The following is a 21,179-nucleotide window of genomic DNA, read 5'->3' as shown; positions in this document are numbered from 1 at the left end:
TGCACCTTCTTTCCATAGGGAAGAAGAAAATCAGGAAAGTGCATGTTTACATCTGGGCTGTGGGAAAAGAAGCATCTGGGATGTGCAGCCTGATTGCAGACAACCTAGATTTTCCCATTCCTTTCACAGAAGAGTGATTAAAACTACTCATGACAAGATTTCTCCAGGGACCTGATAAGTCGGCAGAGGGCACGAGCAGGATGCCGATAGCAATGGGGTACCAGAGCCAGGAAGCATGGCTCCTGGGAGCAACTGTGAAGTTTAGGAATTTTTACAAGCTGGTTGACATCACTTTGGTACCTTGAAACAGGCCAGGGTGGGAGATTTACAAATCAGGGCATATTCACCCCAGGACTTCTGGCTGTAAAGCATTTACTAGCTGCTGTACATATTTTAGACAAAATATTGCCTGACTCTTATCAAAGTAGAACTATCTGCTCAACTGAGGTTTTACTGTATGTCTATTACAGTGTCCTTTAGAAAAGATAAGAAGTACCGTAGAGTATGTAAGTATACAGTGTGTACCGTGGATGTACAGGATGCACCACATCCCACTGAGGGCTCTAAGTGTGGCTATCCAAAGCCAGTTACACACACACACACACACACACACACACACACACACACCACATGCACACACACCATTGTATATGGAGGCTATTCCATAAATGAATGTTTCTGAATTGCATGACCATCTCAAATGTCACTCACTGTACACTCCCTGATGGTCAGAATACTACTTTTTCAGGGCAGTGAATTCCCCAGGACCTTCCCTATGTTTGCTCTCAGAATCTATGCATCCAGATGTATAGAGCTGAGATCCAAATTGGGCAAAATGTCTTTCAAAATACTTTCCCTTGCCTCTGCTTTCTAGTGTGATATGAGTTTATAATCCCAAGAGTTTTGTGAATGGGAGGCTGATGGTTTCCAAGGGTAAAAAATCTGCCAGACTTCTCAAGGAAGCATTCAATAGGGTGAAGGGGGACAATGTACTAGAAATCACATTCCAGATTCTAGTGTGAACCATCTGTGTCTCCTGCCTGGAGGTGTCAGAACAGTTTGAGAACTACACTTCTATGGTTCTTCCTGCACAGAGACCATGATCCCTCATAAGAGGTGGGGACAGGCTAAGACCACAACCAGAGTCTCAGTGTCCTTCCTGCTGGCCAACTGCGGACCGGCCAGTTGGCCGGCCCAGAGGACCATTCCTGTCAATACTTCCCAGTCCCTTAGTCCTTCCCAGTTCCAAAATTGGAAGACTGCAGAATGGGAAGGCTATAGAATTTCTACCATGGGGCAAACCTGATTTCAAAATTCAGGCTTAGCTTTCTAGGCATTTGCTTGTGCGTATTTTTGAATTCATTACTTATGTGGATCTATTTGGACTTTCACTTTCTTTTTTTATACTTAAGAATGCTTCACAAATAAACCATTTCATAAAGGGTATTATTAAAAGCAAATCAAATTAAATGTCATGAGGAAATTAGAGCTCTAACTTCATTCATCTTGAAAGAAATGCTTTCAGGTGTCCCTCCAGGTCACAGCAGAAGCAATGAAGGCCCATGAAGCCAAGGGACATAGGAATGGAAGAAGGACATAGGGCTCTGGGGCAAAGAAGAAAGAGGGAAGGAAAAAGGTGGACAGAGCAAATGCAGAGTGCAGAGGTAAAGGAGAAATATTAAGGATGGAAGAAAAATATTAAGAAGTGAAGAGTTCAACAGACAGAGAGCCCTTCTGATTTTTCTCCTCTTGTTCTTTGAAAATTTTATTTCATCCAAAAGATTTAATTCTCCAATTAGAACTGCTTATAATTTCATAGGTACATCCTAGGATACTACCTAGATTTTCTTCCCCTATGTGCCCCCTCCCACCTTCCCTACTCCCTGCAGCAATAGAGGCCAACAATGGCTTTGCTTTCCTCTTATCTCAGAAACAGATGTCACCTCAGGCCCCACTGTTTTCCTTTATTGATCAGGCACTGCCCTCCAGAGCATAATGATACCCCCATGGGTTTACTCCTTGCAATTGTACCTTAAGGCCATTACCTCTTGAACCCATTTGGTTTCTGCATCAAATAACCCCTCTCCTCAAACATACAACATCCTTTACCAGGTCCTGATGCTCTGAACAATAGCAGAAACTCAACTGATAAAAGCTGACCTATATTCTCAATAATATTTAGAAATGTAATGGTTCCTAGGATGGTTAAATTCCTGATGCAAATTATCTTCACATAAATCCCACTCAGAGAAGAGGTGACTGAGAACGTACCATTGGCTTTTGATATATACATATTTGATTGAGTTGTGCATGTGTGTGAGTCTAATGTACCTCCATAGAACCAAAAGAGTTTTATAAGTTTATCTATGTACACATATACATACACAAATATCTACCTTCTGACACTATATTTCTGCTTAGGGGTTCCTGTTTTCAAATCGACTTAGAAGACAAATAGTATGGGCTTGCCACTTGCCATTAGAGGTGACATTGTCAGGAAATGGCAAGTCCAGAGAAAAACAGATTGGAAGAAATGAGACTGTGTAACATAATAAGTATTCCTACAACAGATTCACCCATCCATTTCCCTATGGCAGTAAGCCTCTATGATCTGTACACCCTTATTAAATAATCTTATTAAATAGGGACACAAAATATACACATATACAGTTATTAAATAATTGACAAACTCCTTTTCTATCTGCAGCCACACTCAGCGACAGCCATGCCTTCATATTTAAACTTGTAGGTGACAACACCTTTGTCTAAATAGAGGATGGAGATGGGCTCTAGCTTGGTGGGCACACAGCAGGCTTTGGAAGCCTTCTGGGAATTCTTGAGGTGGACCAAAGCCTGGATAATTGCATGTTTTGTGGGTGTGAGATGCTCTGCCAGGGGGTAGTTGCAAACACCACGGCATTCATAGGCTTCATATCCAGGTGGAGCGATGATCCAAGAGTCCCAGCCAATCTCCTTAAAGTCGATGTAGAGTGGGGTCCTCTTGCAGTAATTTCCTTTGGCATTCCTTCTGATGCGGGCAGTGGAGTCATAGATGATGTTTGACCTCATCTGCAGCAAAGCCTCTTCTCCAGGTCCACTGGAATAACCATCAAGGCCCAGATTGTCCAGCTCCAGAAGTTGCTCATGGGTGATCATTTCACTCAGTTCCTCTTTCTGTTCCTTCTCACTGCTTTGGTCATCAGAAAACACAACGAGCAAAGGGACATGCTTATTCTGGGCACTGGTGTCTATTTCCAGTTGTCCCCTGCCAGTGCCCTCAATTTCGTCATGTCTGCTCTCGATGTGGACTTCCAGCTGGTGGGTGGATGAGCCTGACTGTTGCCAACGCCGGATGGCACTGGTGACATCAAACGTCTCCCACTCACTGTTGGTTCCGTAGATCATCTCTGACACCAAGATCAGCATGTTTCTTTCACCCTCATTGTCCTCTTTGCCCTCAAGTACTTCAAAAATGGTAATTTTCCGGTCCACTCCATCATATATCATGCGATCTCTTTGCACTAATGTGTACAACCTGAGTTCAGCCATGATGACCTCTTCATGGTGAGGGATGGACACATTGAAGAGGAGAGGGTATTTTCTGAGCCCATTAAAATTGGCTGGTTGGGAAAACAGATCTAAAAAAAAAAGAGAGATTTGCAGTACGTTACAGAAAAAAACAGACTATTTGTGTCATGAAAGAGCCTGTCCATGAAGGACGTTTTATATGGAAAAAATGAGGGGGTATAAAAAAAATAAACACAATGTTAGCATTCTTTGACACAGAGAATACTGCATCAATGGTAGAATGCTAAGTTGAGTTAAGGTGCTAAGACTAATGGGGAAAATGGCAGCTTAATGAATGGTGGAAAACCCACCTAGGCTTGCCTGTATAGCTTGTCAGCCACAGAATTATAGAACTGGGAAGACTGTGGAGATTGTGTGGGCAAGTCCCCAATTTTTCTAACCAGTAAAGAGCTAGCAAATGAAACATGTGGTGGTGGTTGAAGCTTTTTGGGGATGAGGACCTCATTATTTGTCACATTTACATTTGTAAGGGGCAGATATGTCCACATAGTTAGCTGGGCACTGGTCTTCCTAAAGACCTTCATCTAGACCAGAGGATGGTAAACTATACTCTATGGGCCACCAGTTTTGGGAATAAAGTTTTATTGGAACACAGCCTCACCCCTCTATTTCTGTATTATCTGTGATGACTTGTACTATGATGGCATAAACAGTCATAAGAGAGAAACAGGGCTCATAAAACCTAGAATATGTACTATGTATCTGGCCCTTTACCAAAAAAGTTTACTGACCTCTTCCTGACTCCCCCATAAACCAAGGGGGTCACAGCAGTTGATTTTGGGTATGCAGTCTGTGAGAAATAGGGGAAATAAACCTTGGGGATAGATTAGTTGCCTTAGTCTTATCCCCTTAGCACCTGGCATAGGGTTTGGCAAGTCAAATCACTCAAGAATATTTATTGAAATAAATTTTTAAAGGTCCTTTAGTCTTAGAAGCATATCTCCAAATATTATCAAGTTGACTCTCTAAGAATTTTATAGGGGCCCAAAATTTCCATACTCTTTCCCCAGGTAATACATTTCTAAAAGGAATCCCTGAGTGACCTTGTCATCAATCAAAGGGTTCCAGGAGACCAACAAGGCTAAGGACCACCAATGAAGGGTTGTCTATTGTCTCTGACAGCATTTCCTCAACTATATACTCAGTTTGTGAATTTAATATTTTTATTTAACATGATCTGATTATTTTATACTTTCTACCTCTTTTAGACTTGTCCTAAGCAATAGCATTAATATAATGATGGGTTTGAGGTGATATGGGGATATTTTGCTAATTTACAATAATAAAAGTGTACAATGACTTCACATAATTTATACCTTCCTCTGGATATGGCTTGAAGTCATCATACACACTGTTGGTGGGAAGTGCTGGGCAATGGCATGCATTTAAGCTTTCTAGCGCGGCTCTCAGAAGCAGCTGTAACCAGGTCTAGACCCCTTGATCCAGTCATTACTTTCATGCATCCTCTCCAGTGCAGAACACATTGCATGTGCTCCACTGACCTTTCTTTTTTTTTTTTTTTTTTTAATATTTTATTTATTTATTTATTTTTTAGAGAGGGAAGGGAGGGAGATAGAGAGAGAGAGAGAGAAACATCAATGCGCGGTTGCTGGGGGTTATGGCCTGCAACCCAGGAATGTACCCTGGCTGGGGATCGAACCTGGGACACTTTGGTTCCCAGCCCGCGCTCAATCCACTGAGCTACACCAGCCAGGGCTGACCTTTCTTAAAAGATGAAATAAATTATAAACCCACCTGTTTAAAGCAGACCAATAGCTTCATCACATGCCACAACAACACTTTACTGTGTATTGCAATGTGGATAGGCTCTTCTGACTCCTGGAAAGCCCCATCCATCCCCTCATATGCAGCTATCTAGTTGAGACTCCCCTTGGTGAGACCATCCCTTCCTCTCCTCCTATCCAGACGTTCACGCCCCTCTGAACCACTTGAGTGCTCACTATCTTGCCTTTGACCTTTGCCATTTACATCTTTGTATTTCAGTTATCTTTTTATGAATGGATCTTCCCAACTAGATTGTCATCATGCTGGTGGGTACCACATGTTAAACTGCTTTCTGTACCTTCAGCATGCCACAATACCTTAGAGGCAGCTCTTTAAATGTATTAATTAATTGATGATTATGGGCATCAGATTGAACTGATTCATAACATATGTCCTTATTACATCAAGTAGATTGGGAGTTGTCCCCCTCTCCTTGTAAGAATGGAGGAGATGACTCCCTTGGACAGGGAACATGTGAAGACCAAACATAGGGAAGTGGACTGGTTGCTTGACCCATGAGAAAAGTGCAAAATAAAGGCTCACTATAGTGAGAGGGAAGGATTACAAAGAAGCACTAGAGAACTTTTGGTGGTGATGAATATGTATGTTCACTACCTTGATGGTAATGATGGTTTCAGTGGTTGTTTACATATGTTAAAACCTATCAAATTGCCCTGACCAGTGTGGCTCAGTTGGTTGGAGCGTCATCCCATAGCCTAAACGTTGCAGGTTCAACTCCTGGTCAGGGCACATACCTAGGTTGTGGGTTTCATCCCTGATCTGGGTGCATATGATCCCCAGCCCAGGTGCATTCAATGCCCTGTCTGGACACATATGGGAGGCAACCAATCAATTCTTCTCTTTTGCATAGATGTTTCTCTCTCTCCCTTCCTCTCTAAAAGAGCAATGAAAAAATGTCCTTGGGTGAGGATAAAAAATAGAAAAACCTATCAAATTATATATACTGTAAATGTGTAGTTTATTGTATGTCAATTATATTTCAATAAAGCTGTTTTTTAAAAAGTTCATTGTGCATTTGCAAACATAGTAATAGGTGGAGGAATTGTGTTTCTGAGCAAATTTCATGTTCCAGGTGCTCTGCAAGCATGGTTTTATTTAGCTCTTATGTCCCTACAATGCAGGTATTGCTACTCTGTTCCTTTTACACAGAAGAAATGGAACCTCAATGTAGAGAAGTGACTTCCCCCAGATGACAAGGTTAGGTCAGAGCAGTGACAGGAATACACGTAGTGCTTTTTCCACCTTAGAGGTGGCAATTGTTTCCTTCTGATTAGTTAGGTTTGGAGGGATTGGGGGATTTGTTTTGTCTTGTTTTGTTTTGTTGGACCTTATCTCCTAGGAAGCTTCACTGAGCAGACCCAAAGAGTCACCAGAGACAATAGCAGCTGGCAGGATGAGCCCAGTGCCGAATTCATGTCCTGGGGGCTGTGCATCTCCTCCTGCAGAGTGGCGGAGGTGCAGGCACCTGCGTTGTCCAAGGAGAGATGTTCCCGCCTTCGCTGACCTCCAGTAATGAGAAAGAAGCTCTGCAGACTGCACTTCCTGACCTGCATCATCCAAATCCTCTGCGTGAGAAGTAAGAACTGAAAAACTCCAATTTTCCCAGAGAATGTGAGCATTTTTCTGCTCATACCCCGAGCCAGGCACTTAGGGCTCAGGGCTCAGAAGCATTAGGAAGGAAAGTCTCCCACAGAAGGAGACTGTTCATTTCAATTCAGACTCACCTCCAAAGGACTCTGCAATTTCATCATGCCATTTCCATAATGTTATTAAATGTTGCTAAGTAATATACCCAATATGTTACTAAATATTAGAAATTTTGATCTGTCAACTAAATTTTTAGGGCAAATAGTATCTCCAAGGACTAAGCAATACCTACTCAACATTTTCTGTAATGCCTAGAATTTAAGGAGTTAGTCAAGAATAACTCATATTTAGCCCTGGTTGCTGTGGCTCAGTGGATTGAGTGCTGGCCTGAGAACCAAAAGGTCGCAGGTGTGATTCCTGGTCAGGGCACATGCCTGAGTTGCAGGCCAGGTCCCCAGTAGGGGGTGTGTGAGAGGCAACCACACATTGATGTTTCTCTCCTTCTCTTTCTCCCTCCCTTTCCCTTTCTAAAAATAAGTAAAATCTTAAAAAAAAACAAAGAATAACTCATATTTATTCAGCATTTCATAGCAAATGGAATGTTTCTTATTCAGAATCTCTTTTGAATTGCTCGATTACATTATGTAGCTATATTATCCCCAATTTACAGATGAGAAAACTGAGTTTCAAAAAATTTAAACTCGTTGTTCACAGCTATGGAGTCAACCTGCTCTCAAAATTCAAAATTCCAAGCTATTTCTTTGATACCACCTTTCTCTTTTTAAGAAGGTCTGGCCAACATCAATCTTTGCATTTTTGTACCAGGTACAGCAACGCTTTTTTGTACTTGGTTAATGACTATAAAAGCATAATTAGCATAAATACTAACAAATACTAATATTAGTTTCTACAGTTTTTAACCATAGGTATCAGGGTGTTTTTGTTTTTTGTTTTTTGCCTATGAACACCATAATGAATAAACAATTAACTTTCTAGTTCATTAGATTTAGTTACTGAATAAAGATCTGGGAGGAGAAAACACTTTCCTGATAACATTTGCCTGATATTTAAAGATTGTGCATCACTCTCCATAAAGATGTAGCTATGAGCTGCATCTTTATGGAGAGTGGGCCATGCGCACTTCCTGAACTATAAACGTTGCTTGAAGGATATACTTGTCACATCAAATGCAACACAACCCTAGGAAGGCTCTCTAATATAAGTTTCCATCCTGTTTGAACAACTTCTCAATAAGGTCATAAAAGGGAAACTCATCCAAAGTTTGAGCAAAACACAAATCACAACTTTCTGTTTTCTTCTATTTTCATAATTTTCATTCTAAGTAGAAGTTGACAAATTTTGTAATCAAAAGCCAAATAGAAACCAAGGTCTCTACCTGAAAAATTAACAATAAAGGTGGAGTAATAAGCCAACATTAATTTGTCAGAATTAATATTTTTTTATTACTTGCTGTCAAAATTAAAACTTTTTAAAGACCCAACTATAATGTGGAAATAGTAGACACTTTATAACCTCGAATTAAAAGATATTCTTTAGTGCCTTTTAAAATGCTTCGGAAAATAAGCATTAACATGGGATAGGCTGTAATGTGCATTGTTTTGTGTTATCTATGCATACACTCCTTTTATCTATTTTATTCCCAGGCCTCACAAATTTACTTATCACTTCTTGGAAAAAGAATCCAAGCCAAATTTCATCAATAAAATGTCAACTTACCTTCATTTTTGAAACTCCTAATGATGTTGGCAGATGGCATGGAGGTGCGGTCTGTTGCAAATTTGTTGTAGAGTTCCAGCATGTACTCTGGAGGGTCAACCTTGGTGGAATCCTGCATAGGGATGTCAGACAGGTTCAATGTCTTGAGAAACTCATTCTTCATGCTCTGCAGCAGTGTGTCAAAGTCAACACCGTCTTGCTCTGAGAAGACATCGTCGAAGAGGGGCATATCTTCCTCTAGAGGCGACTGCTCCAGGCTCATGATGGGGCTGCCAGAAGCAGAGTGAGCCACCAGGCAGAGGACAGCGCACAGCTTCAGGGCCAGAGGACCCATGGCTCTGCTCGAGCCCCCAGGCCAACCCAGGAGGGTCTAGCTCTCCTGGGCTCTAAGTGGCAGTTTTATCTTGCGGAGCCAAGCGTGAATGTCTCCTGTCACTGGAGACAAGTTTGGAAATTCTTCCTCTCTCTCCCTCCCCCTACCATTCTTCCTCTTCCCCCAAAGTCAGGTTGCAGTAATTGGATAACAAAATCCCCTATAGGGGCCTAGCCTTTCTTATCTCTCTAGTGTAAACTTGCGCACCAGATTTTGTTTCTATCTTGCAATCCTTTTTTCTTTTAATGAGCATTTTGTAAACATTTTCACATTCTGACACTGGCTGAGAGATAGGACAATTTTCTCATTGCAAAGGCTCTGCTTCTCTTCCTTTTGATTCACTTCCTTTTGGCAGGAATGCCTAAATTCTGCTTTTACGCAGTTCAGTTTCACACATGCAAGTAATAAATGTTAAGAATGAGCACAGTACACAACAATGGCGATCTGTATTAACTAAATATCCAAAATCTTCAGGTTAACTTATAGTTATAAGCGAATTTATATAAATTTTTAGAATCTTATGTTTTTAGCAATAGAAAAATACAAACTTCACTATCAACAGCCTTTTTCTTTTCTTTCTTTTTTTTTTTTGGCACAGATTTGACCTGGCTAAAATGGCTTTTGAAAAATATAGACAGTACTTTACTATAAAAGCAACCAAAACTTATTAGATGCTCTCCTACAAACAGGCATTGTGCTGAGTGCTTTCCATGTATCACCTAATGTGTTCCCTGTAACAACCTTATCATCCGCATGTATGTATGGGTCACTATGGGTCAATAGCTTGCTGGAGGTCACAAAGCTACAAAGTGGTAGAACTAGGAATTGAACACAGGCAGTCTGACTCTAATTTAAAAAATGAAACAGACTTTTGAACCAGTGTTCCCCTGGACCGGGACATGAGCAGTGATATACTGAAAGGCTAACCAAACTCTGGCCCAGCTCTTCTCAGAAAGTCCATGGTCAGCAGACAGGCAACAATTTGCAAGTCCTTCACCCTTGCAATGAGTTATTAACATGACCCAAATCCCTGCCAAATCTGTCTTCATGGCTCAATCAAACTGATCATTAAGTGGCTCCAGTAAAAAGCTTGGTGAGTAACATTATTAGGCAAATGAAAAATGACAAATGCCATGGTCTGAAAAATGTTATATGTCTGGGCTAGAAAAGACGAATCAAGTTCATCTCACTTTCCAACCCCAATTAGTGGTGGTAGCAGCATGGCCCAGTCAGGATGGTCCTGTGGACAACTTTGGGGGTGGGGTGGGGATTGTCACAGAGGCAGAGGGTCTGGTGGTGTCTCCCTGCCCTGCTCAGTGCACTCCCTGTGTGATCACTCCAGAGCCCTGGCACTGTTCAGAGAGCTGCGTCTGGACGTTGGACACACGAGGATACTCTTAATTTCTGAGTTAAATTTTCCTGCATTTACCCCAATACATTAGCTGTAATATCTTCACTTTTTTTCCCTCTAGGCTCCCAAATTTAATGGTCATCTTTTGATTCTTTCTTCTCCTAAAATGTAGTATTTTGCAGCAATTTTTTTGAATTACCATAGGAAAAAAACCAGAATTTCGAAGAGAAAATCTCTCCTCAAAACTGTCCATTCCTTTAGTAGTTGTCAATTTTGCTTCACTGCTCCATTTCAGTTGAGACTTCTGCTCTTACACTGAAAAGACAACTATATACTGAAAACAGATTATGCCCTGAACAGGTCCAGCAGTGAATGAGTCCCGGGGCCGGACCACATCCTGTGGATGGTGCTTTTTAACATGAGTTTTTTGACAGCATGCCAGAAGGACTCCTATATCATGTCCTGCATCAAAACAAGCCCCGTTTATCTTCACACACACAGATGTCAACGCACACTCCAAATCTCTGAATGGCAGGCATGTACGTGTAACTGCCCAGGACAGCAAAGTAAGTGGCGGTACTTATAACCCGGTGCGCTGGGTCAGGAGGGGAGACAGGCATCCCGCCCTGCAGAGTTCTGGTTCTTTACATTCTCAGGGGTAAGACATGAACTGAGATATCACTGGCTGCCTTGTACTTGGTGCCAGTGTAACTATGGGGTTAAATATTTGAACCAGTTTCCGAATGAGAGATGTTTAGGTTTGAGGTTGATTGAGAGATAAAATAGGAAAATGTCTATAACTACGTCTCAATGCCTATGACTTCCTGAACTGTAAGGTCCTTAAGCCCCTCACCTCTGTTGGGGAGGACGAGGAAGGAGATTGAGTTTCATGCATGGAGGAAGGGGACATGAGTTTCTTCCCTCTTCTAGGCCTGGGATAGCTTATAATTTATAGCTGCATAATCTCATTATCCCTATGATTTTCTGTAGAAGCCATCTCTGATGACTCTTATCTGACTCTAAAAGGTCCAAATATCTCCACGTGCCTTCCACCTATTCCTGTGCAGTGATCTCCTTAGTCTGGATCCCACTACTTTCCAGTCCCACTGCAAAATGTTCCAGAGGCTCTGCTTTGTGAAGTTCTGGGCCAAACTTCAAGGTTAGTTTCAACAACTGTTCAGATTTGAAGGATCCAAGGCTGAGTTTCACTGGCCTCTCAAGGGGATCCGTGGTCCAGACAAGGTGAGACCCCTTGGACAGTGGCCTAGGGAATTGTGCCATTTCCTGTGAGTCAGGTGCAGACCATGGAAAATGTAATCAGTAAAGTCCTCCTGACTGACAAGAGGTCAGTGAGGTTAGGAGGTTTCTGGACATGATTCTAGGTTTTTGGGACCCCCTCCACCTTGGACCCCACTTCAGAGGCATTACACTACTCTTGCTGCCTACTCAGAAGTTGTCAGGACTTTGGGGTGCACCAGCTACCTAACAGGCCCCAGCCAGTCAGAACAGACCCTAGCTGTAGTGCCAGAGCAGGAGCCCAGAGGCCCCAAATTCAACTGTGAAGATTTGGATTCAGAGGAGATGGAATTCTGAGAGAAGGACTCAGCAGCAGCTAGTAACTGACCTGCATGACACTGTTTTGAAATGTTAGCACGGCTCGGTACTGCTGTACTATGTACTGCCGGTGACTGCAAGGTCGGCCTAAAACTGCTGAGCCGCAGCTCTGCGAGCGACATGCAGAGGCATTTACAAATTCAATACGAGGACAGAGAGTGTGCGCTGATCACCCCCTGACTGCTACCGGAATCTGCTCTCTGGCTGTCCCCTCATTCCTCACTGCTCCCAGCCCTAGGAATCCACTGCGGGGCAGCTTTGCTCTGAGGACGGGTAGGGAGAACCGCTCTTCTCTGATACCATCTGCCCCAGCACCTCCTTCTAGGATTAGAATTTGCCTTGGCAGCGGCATTTCTCATCAACTCCGACCTCCAGAGGCCACATTTTCAACGGGGGGTGGGGGGGGGGGTTGGGGGGGAATGTTTACTTGCCGCTACTGACCCCTCAGCCTTTATGTTGCTCCCTCCCTGAGGCTTATCAGTCTGCTGAGGGGTTCCCACCCACCAACACACAGAGGCCATCTCCTCAGCTCCACTCAGCTGCTCCAGTGACGAGATTTAAATGGTCTCTAAACTCACTTCTTCGGTAACCTTTCACATGATTTCTTCATGGTCTAATAAGGCCTATAATGTGAATTATCATCAATAATTAGGTTGAGCAATAAAAATTATGGTGTCTTTGAAGGGTATTTTGTTCAACAAGATTTCTTGTGTGCACCTACTCTGTGTCAGGTACTCTCCAAACACAAAACCTGAAGAAAACAGACCAGATCCCTAACCTTGTGGAGTTTACTTTCTAGCTGGAGACAGAAAGACAACAAAACCAATATACAAATAAATTGATGTGCCTGTTGGGTGGTGATAAGTACAGTGGAAAAAAACCCCAAATAAACCAAAGTTGTATTTGTAAGAGGATAGGAAGTGCCAAGGGAAGGGGTTGCTATTTCACTATCAAGGCCAGAGAAGGCCTGGCAGGTGGAGGCCAGGGAGGACCCTGGGGCCCATGCTGGAAGGGCATTGCAAGCAGAGGGAACAGCCTGTGCAAAGGCTCTGAAGTAACAGCATACTTGGGAGACTTATGCACCAGCCAGGTCAGGATAGTTATGGAAAATCAAGAAAAGAGGAGAGTTTCAGGAAATGAGGTCCAAGATTAAGTGCAGTCTGGACCAGTTAGGAGGTGATGGACCTTTTCTAAGTCTTACTATACAAATACACAACTTTGCTGCTTGTTTTCTTTTTTCACTGAACATTCCATCCTAAGGGTCTTTAATGTTGCCACATAATCTTCACAACCAGCAATTATAGTAATTGCTTAATTCCATCAGATGGCTATCCCATAAACTTGTAAGAGAATTTTTAAAGTAGTAAAGAAAAACTAACAGTTCTGTTGAAACGTAAAGATATTGGATGTTTAGATTTGAAATGCAAGTGCCAACATACTATAAAATTGAGAACACAATACATATATTTGTTTACTTAAAATGTGGGTTAGAGAAAGAAAAAAAGCAGAGTGGTCAAATAACATTTACTCTCTGTAAAATAATAGTAGTCTCAAGAATAAATGGAAACTAATAGTCCATACCACACAGCATGTGGTCCCCTGCCTCTACCCCTACCTCCTAACAGTCTCTTCTCAACAAGGCAGTCAGATCCTGATATGACATTAGCTCATCACACCTTTCCTCTCCTGGAGGAGAAGACAAAGTCTTGCAAAAGTCCTAGGATCCCTTCATTACCTCTCTGATATCACAGACACTTGTTAACTCCACTCCAGCCCCACGGTCCCCTTCCTATTTTTTTAAAAAATATTTTATTTATTGGGTGGGTGGGCTGGAATGGGAGTAGGGGGAAGAAAACTGTACTTGAACAATGATTAAAATAAAAAAAATAAAAAAGAAAATAAAAAAAGAAAAAAATATTTTATTTATTTATTTTTAGAGAGAGGAGAAGGAATGGAGAAAGGGAGAGAAACATCAGTGTGTGGTTGCTTCTCACACACCCTCAACTAGGGACCTAGCCCACAACCTAGGCTTGTGCCCTGACTGGGAATCGAACCTGCAACCATTTTTTTTTTCACAGGCTGGCGCTCAAGTCACTGAGCCACACCAGCCAGGGCCCCTTCTTATTTCTTAAACACCCGCCCTTGGGCCTTTGCTTCAACTGTTTTCTCTGCCAGAAACAACCTTCTCCTGATAATTCACACAGTCACTCTCAACCTCTTCAAGTCTTTGCTCAGAATTACCCTCCTCAATGGAACCTGCCCTGCCCACTCTCTTCAAAGGGCAGTCCATCAGGCAACCCTGAACCTGCCTGCTCTGCTCTAGCATTCACTCATCACCTCCCAACACAAGACATGATTTATTACTACAGCATTCTCCTTGCTTTCTGTGTGTGTCTTTCTGCCAGCACCCTTCCTCCCTAACTAGAATACTTGTTCCCCAATGACAAGGATCTTAGCTTTGTTCCTTGATGTATCCTAAATGCCTGGAGCTGGCACTGTAGTAGTTCATAAACATCCAGTGAAGGAACAGATGGTAGCAAACAATTAAATGTTTTCATCCTCAGATTACTTATAGTAACATCATAAAAACATAAATGCCATTTAAAATAAACATCCATTATTATAGTTTGCATGCATTTCTTCTGAGACCCACTATATAGCTAGATTGGTTTATATACCACCATACACACTATTTATCTAAATATTTGCAAAGAATTAATTTACCATTCTTCTAAAATTTTATTATGCAATGTGTCAGATACACAAAATGTTTATATAAAGTATAATCATTTGAAGACAATAATAAAACAAACACAACCATGTACCTACCACACAGTTTAAACAGTAGAAAAGACCAATACCTTTAAAACCTCCAATGTAACCCTTCCCAATTCATCTCCTTCTCCCCAATTATCTACTAGACAATTTTCTGCTAATTAATCAATCTGTTATATTTTTATGATTTTACTACATAAAAACACATCCCTAATGGTATATACTTCAGTTTTGCCTATTACTATGCATAAATGAAATTGTACTATATGTTTTCTTTCTTTTTCGCACTCAACAGAATGTTTTTGAAGCACACATGTTGATGCGAGTATCTGTAGTTCATGGATTTTCACTGTTTTAAAAATAGATAAAAATATATTTGTGCATTACACCCTTGATAGACACTGGGATTGTTTCTTCTTCCCCATTGTATAGCATATGTTATAAGTAACCTTACAGCCAACTTGTTTTCCCAGATGAGTTTCCCAATTCTTTTCTTCACAGCAGGAGTTCTCATTGTTTCACATCCTTGCCAACACCTGTGTCAGTTGACTTGGGGACTCTGAGTGAGGCTGGGAGGCTCTTTATGCTGCAGTTCTCCCCATTCATTCCTGCAGTCTACAGCACAGCATGAGAAAGTCTTCTGGACAAAAGAATAAATAAGGGCTAAACTTGTAAAAACAATTTTGAACCTTTATCTAGGTCACATAAAGGCCCTTGGGAGCAGTCCTGGGAGCAGGGCTCCTTTCATCCTAAGAACTAGTATCTCATGTGCTATCTCCAACTCTAGAAGATAACAAGATGAATTATTATCCTATCCCTCTTTGCTCAAAAAGGAGGGGGCAAGGAGACAGTCCACATTTAGAAAAATCATGTAAATTAATATTATCTGTAAAATTCCAAAGTAACAAAATAATATTATTATTATTTGCTTTAGAAAAAGCTTCACCAAGAGTTCCTTAGGCTAGTGAGTTCTCGAGTTATGTTTTAAATGGAGTTTGTTGCACAGAACGTCCTGTTAGAAGTGCATTTGCTCACAGACTGAGGCAAGCTTCTCGGGTTGTGAGAGATGACATTATTTGTATCTTAAATAACATTTTCATAGTTCTTTACATCTAACAAAAAAATTCTTGGCATGTGTTTCTTAAGTAGTAAATGCTAAAAATGACAATGCCCACTGATTTAGGATATCCTCGGAGTGGAATGGACTGTCCATCAACCTGCTCTTAGAATCATTAGAGGTGTTTGACAGCTGTGCTAAGCAACCATGCAGAGTGCAAAGACACAGATGTAAACCCAGCCAGGGCATTCTGCCACCACACTGAGATAAGTCAAGCCCTTTAACACCAGAGGCTGCTAAGGGTTTATTCCACACTCTCAGCAAGATAAGCTGCCATTCACGCCTCACAAGACACTCAGATCTGGAAAGCAGCTCAGAGGAAAAACTAAGAGCCATGAATAAGTACAATTTTTTTCAGTGAATGAAATTAGTAGTTTTCAAGTTGTTTTGACTCTATTTACACGAGGAGCCATGAAGAGCACGTATCCTGGGCTTTCTGAAAAGGATCACATGGAAAAGGAATAACCCCAGCCCAGTTTATGAGGAGTCATGCCACAAAGTGAAAGGTCACCTGTTTGATTCCAGTCAGGGAACGTTCCTGGGTTGTAGGCAGGTCCCTGTTTGGGGCATGTCGAAGAGGCAACCAATCAATGTTTCTCTTCATATCTTTCTGCACCTCCTTTTCTTCCCCAATCTCTAAAAATAAATTAATAAAATCTTTAAAAAGGGAAAATGAATAGCCCCGTGGTCTTACACTGAGTCCTTCGCAGTGTCACCACCTTGCATGCATTATCTGAGCCCCTCTATGTAAGGTGGCATTTTGCTTCCTCATTTTACAGAAGAAATTGAGGTTCAAAAAGTTAAATGAATTGCCCCAAGGTCATGTTTTGGGGAAACTTGGATTCATACTCACCCTCTTGCCACTGTTCCTTCCAATTTGTCTAAGCAGCCTTTGTTAGGTTACTCACTAGTCCATGAAGTTGGACTTTGAGAAGGTCGATAGGGCATGATGGAAAATTTTGACTGCTTGATTATACGCATCTCTGCACTGGTTGTTAATGTTGTTCCCTGAAAGCTGAATGAATCCTCTAATATTTTTAAATTTTCTAAGACAGTTCCAATTTCAAATGTTTCTCCAGAAGGATGGGCAAAACATGAATCTCTTTCCTTTTTTTTTATTAAAAAATATGGCCACCTGTCTGTAGATTTCATTATACATACACTTTAAAGGAACAACACACATTCCCTCTTTAAATCTTTACCAACAGGACCTTCTTTAGAGCTGCAAGGTCAAGACAAGCCACCCCCATGATATTATTGAACTTGGAAAGTGACTATGACAAGATGATGAATAACTAGAAGAAAAATAAACATGGTTTTATTAAAAAAAAGGATTTATTTCAACCATATCAGTCTGTGAATGTCAGTGTCACAGTCTGAGAATGTATAACCATACAGAATGTTACAGAAGTAACCCCTTGCTCCCCAGTTTCATGACCCACTGAGGCATATCCAATTGCTTAGAATTGTTGACTCTCAAAGTTGGAAGGACACTGGAGGTCAACCAGGTCGACCTCCAATAGTCTGCAGGAAGAGAGAAGGAAAGAGAAAGAAATAACTGAGACTGGCCTTATCAGTGGGCAGCCACTTTTCTGACTATTTTCACTTGACAAGTTCAGAAGGTTGCATGCCAGAAGGGCTTCTTGGAGTAGGTCTTCCATATCAGAGCGATAGCCTCAGTGTGTTATGACAGAACTGTTGGTGAACATCATACATTTCTCTGTGGAATCAGAGTCTATGTATAACCCATCTTCATTAAATGTCATGCATAGAACAAAGAGAAGAAGAATCCTGAAGCCATGGATAATCTTTGGTTTTAGGTAATGTGGAAAGGGCAGATCTATTTATAGAATCAATCTTCTGGCTTCTAAACAGAAAGGGGTGGGAAATTCTGTCTTAACAGTTCAACCCCCAAAGAAGTTCAGTTACCCCCAAAGAAAATATTTTTTTTCTTTCTTCTCTTCAGTGGAAAAAGTTCAGGTGACAGAGTCAAGTTTCAATCTAATCATGATGTCATGAGACAGCAATTTGGCTTAAGCAACCTTTACAAAGTAATGTGAACATATAATTGAAAAATGACAAAGTGAATTTTAGATAAACACCTTCAGTTAAGCTTGTTCTGATGCAATTCACATGGTGTGGAAGTCCAGGAGACCAAAGCCATTTATATGGTCCTTCACATGCTCACCAGAATTATTATTAGTGAATTATCTATCAAGATTTTGTGTTTAGGATTCAATGCTTAATTACCTCTATGGATTTTGGGGAGTTGGGATTAATAATAGAACTTAAAAGGAATTTTAGTTGAGGCTAACATTAGAATTCTTTAAATAACCAAACAGCCAAATGGAGTTTGGATAGCTGAATAATAGGAAAATATTAAGACTTGCTTTAAGATTTCTGCAGTCCCAATTTTGCCACCCTGGCCACAAAGCAATCATTAGCTTAGCTAAAATGATATACCCAAGGGAACTCTGTAATAAAGCCAAATGACAAAATGTGTGACCAAAAGAATTCCAAAATATTCACCCCCAAGCTGTTTTTCCAGGCACAGGAATGGTCATACTCTGTTGCATGGTTGACATACTTGTGACTTGTGTCAGCTTCCCCAAGATAAGGTTAGAATGCCTGTCTTCTTGAATACCATGGACAGTTTGAGAGTGGAGACTGTATTTTATTCATTTATCCCTGAAACCTAGTATGAAACTTGACGTAGTACATGCTCAATGAATCAATAAACAAAAGAGCACATTTGTGATAAAGTTGTTACATATTTATTTGCCTTGGGTTTTATATAGTACTGTACAGAGAATTAAGCATGAAAATGTTCAAAGAACTCTATAGTTAAATTAAGGACCCTAACCTTCATAAGTGTCCCAAGGTTCCTCAAAAGTGTTGGTGCATTCTAGTTCCTAAGTGCTCTCACATCTCTTACATCCTGCCATCCACCTTCTGTCCCACATCACAGCCACCTCCTCTCTTTCCTCGGAGATCTCTTTGAAAACATTGACATCCCACTGACTATTTGTCTGTAGATTAATGATTTTGGGAATATCGGCCAGGGTTTAACTCATGAGAATCCTGGTCCTCCCAGTGGCTGATGAGACAAGAAGGGTCTGGGCATCATTCAGTTAGGAAGGCATGTCCTTACCAACCCACCCTTTGGATGAAGGTATTTGTGCTCCTTCTTTTTTTACTGTTTTCTCTAGGGTTGTTTTTTCTTCTCAGCTGGGTTGAAGTGTGGTCCTCAAGGAAAAAGACAGGAAGACTGCTGCTGCTCTTGGGTTTTAAACTTTGAATTTGCTTATGGCCAGAGAAAAAGTGTTCCTCTGTCTGGTCCACCCCAGCTCATCAGGAGACTACATTATATTTGGGATAAAGTCCTCATAGAAATAAAGTTATTCTGCCTGGAGCATCCCCTGCTACACAAGTTTGCCCTCTGGAACTTGTGCTGGTGATATCAGGCAGCTCTTTGAGGAATCAGGAATCTTGAGCCCCAGCCAGAGGCAACTTATCACGGCTAATAATTCATCATTCACCACCACCACTAGAACAAATGTTTGTTAAGCACCTACACTGTGTCATGCACAGTGGCACTACGCTGGCAAAGAAAGGCACTGCTCTGGCAACACTAACAGACATGACAATGACAATAAAAAGCTACCATTTATTCAGGCCTTACTCTGTGCCAGGTGTCAAATCCCATGATTTCTAATTGTTACCTCATCTAATTCTCTGCCAAACCCCATGACCTAGGTGCTGTCATCATCCCCATTCTACAGAAGCAGATGTGAGACCAAGAGCCAGGAAGAAGAAGATCCAAGACTAACAATTCCAGAGTCCAGTCTTTCACTTCAACACTATTCCACATTCCTAAGAGGCGTTGATTTGATGGAGTAAGGGGATGGCAGAGAGACCACAGCTGGGAGAAGGAAGATAAGGCACAGAAAAGGGAACACTCTTGTCTGTAATGAACAGAGAGAGGAAAATATGGGTGGAAATACAGCCATGTGTGAGGAGGTAGGAGAAGTTGAGGAACTCCATACCTAATAGCCTGGGAAGTAAGAGAAGAAATCATCTGATGAGTAAAATGAGTGCAAGAATGAGGTAGAAGTAATAATAATGATGATGGTAATAATAACAGCAAATAACTGAGTTCCCTCTGTGTTTGACAGTGTAGTACTTTGTTTACATGAGTAATCTCTTAATTCTTGCAATGCCATGAATAGGGCATTATTTTGCACTCCAGGAAACTGAGGCTCAAAGAAGTGAAATAATATGCCCATTACCATGTACTAAGTAGGAGAACTAAAATTTTAATCCAGGATTTCTGACTTCAGAGCCCAAGCACCAGAAGAAAAAGTGAGAAGACTGCTAGGGAACATGTAAAAAAATGATGTTTAACCTACTTTCATTTAAAATATAAACAATTAGAAAATCAGTGGTCTTAAAGGTGGTTTGTGGGGGAAAATTTTAGTTTAGCACACTTGAACTGAAAATGGACCAGCAAAATCAACATGCGAAGGAGGTAGCTGATATACTAAAACTGAAGTCAGTAGAGGAATTATGTATAGTGTTTAATAGTACCAATATGTCATATAGGTATTATAGGTTCTGAAATTTTGATTTCATGAGCAATACAACTCAATCCATATATAAATCCCAGCACCTATAAATGCTCCTAAAACATATTATTTTCCCTCCATAAAGTTTAGTAAAAGAACAAATTTTATGCAACCAATAAAGAATCTTAACCAGAGGACTAGAGCCATTTCCAGAATTATTAAAGTCAACAAGTCAAGTCTACTTTCAATTTCAGCAAGATTGAAGTGACTCTGTAAACTTCAGTAGTAAAGTTGACTGGGTCCACAGAACCCCTGGGATGATGACAAATACTGAGGGCAGCCCTGAGACAGTACACAGACCAAACATCCTGGTAAAGAAAATGGGTAAATGGTCGGCAGCACCAGAAGCAGTCATGTTACAGCAAGACGAGGTCCTCGGTGGAAATGGTCAGTGAGTTCAACAGTGAGAAGAGGAGGAAGAAGCTGCAAAGGAGGCTGCCAAGGACCAGAGGGAGAGGGCCTTGGAGAAATAGGGGTATTTCCAGGGAGAAGATCAAGATTAGCTTCTGCTTTATTTCCTTTGCTACTTTGCTATTCTTGTCTTGGTACAGAGCCAACGAGAGGTTAATTTCTCTATAGAAAGAGGTTCCTCTTTTAGTTGCTAAT

At 41.2% G+C, this 21,179-nt stretch overlaps 1 protein-coding gene across 1 annotated transcript; it reads right to left on the bottom strand.

Moving 5' to 3' along the window:
• Positions 1 to 1,401: 1,401 nt before the first annotated feature.
• BMP10 (bone morphogenetic protein 10) lies at positions 1,402 to 9,374 on the bottom strand. Its single transcript, XM_028516850.2, has 2 exons — positions 8,719 to 9,374; positions 1,402 to 3,638 (listed from the first exon to the last, which is right to left on the bottom strand). Exons 1-2 carry the CDS (start codon positions 9,050 to 9,052, stop codon positions 2,698 to 2,700), a joined length of 1,275 nt encoding a protein of 424 aa, XP_028372651.1. The 5' UTR covers positions 9,053 to 9,374; the 3' UTR covers positions 1,402 to 2,697.
• Between the last annotated feature and the right edge of the window lie 11,805 nt (positions 9,375 to 21,179).

The sequence above is a fragment of the Phyllostomus discolor genome, chromosome 6 (assembly GCF_004126475.2).
Source record: "Phyllostomus discolor isolate MPI-MPIP mPhyDis1 chromosome 6, mPhyDis1.pri.v3, whole genome shotgun sequence".
In the NCBI taxonomy this organism is placed as follows: domain Eukaryota; kingdom Metazoa; phylum Chordata; class Mammalia; order Chiroptera; family Phyllostomidae; genus Phyllostomus; species Phyllostomus discolor.
Note: the sequence above shows the minus strand (reverse complement) of the source record. Positions and strands in the feature narration are given on the sequence as shown.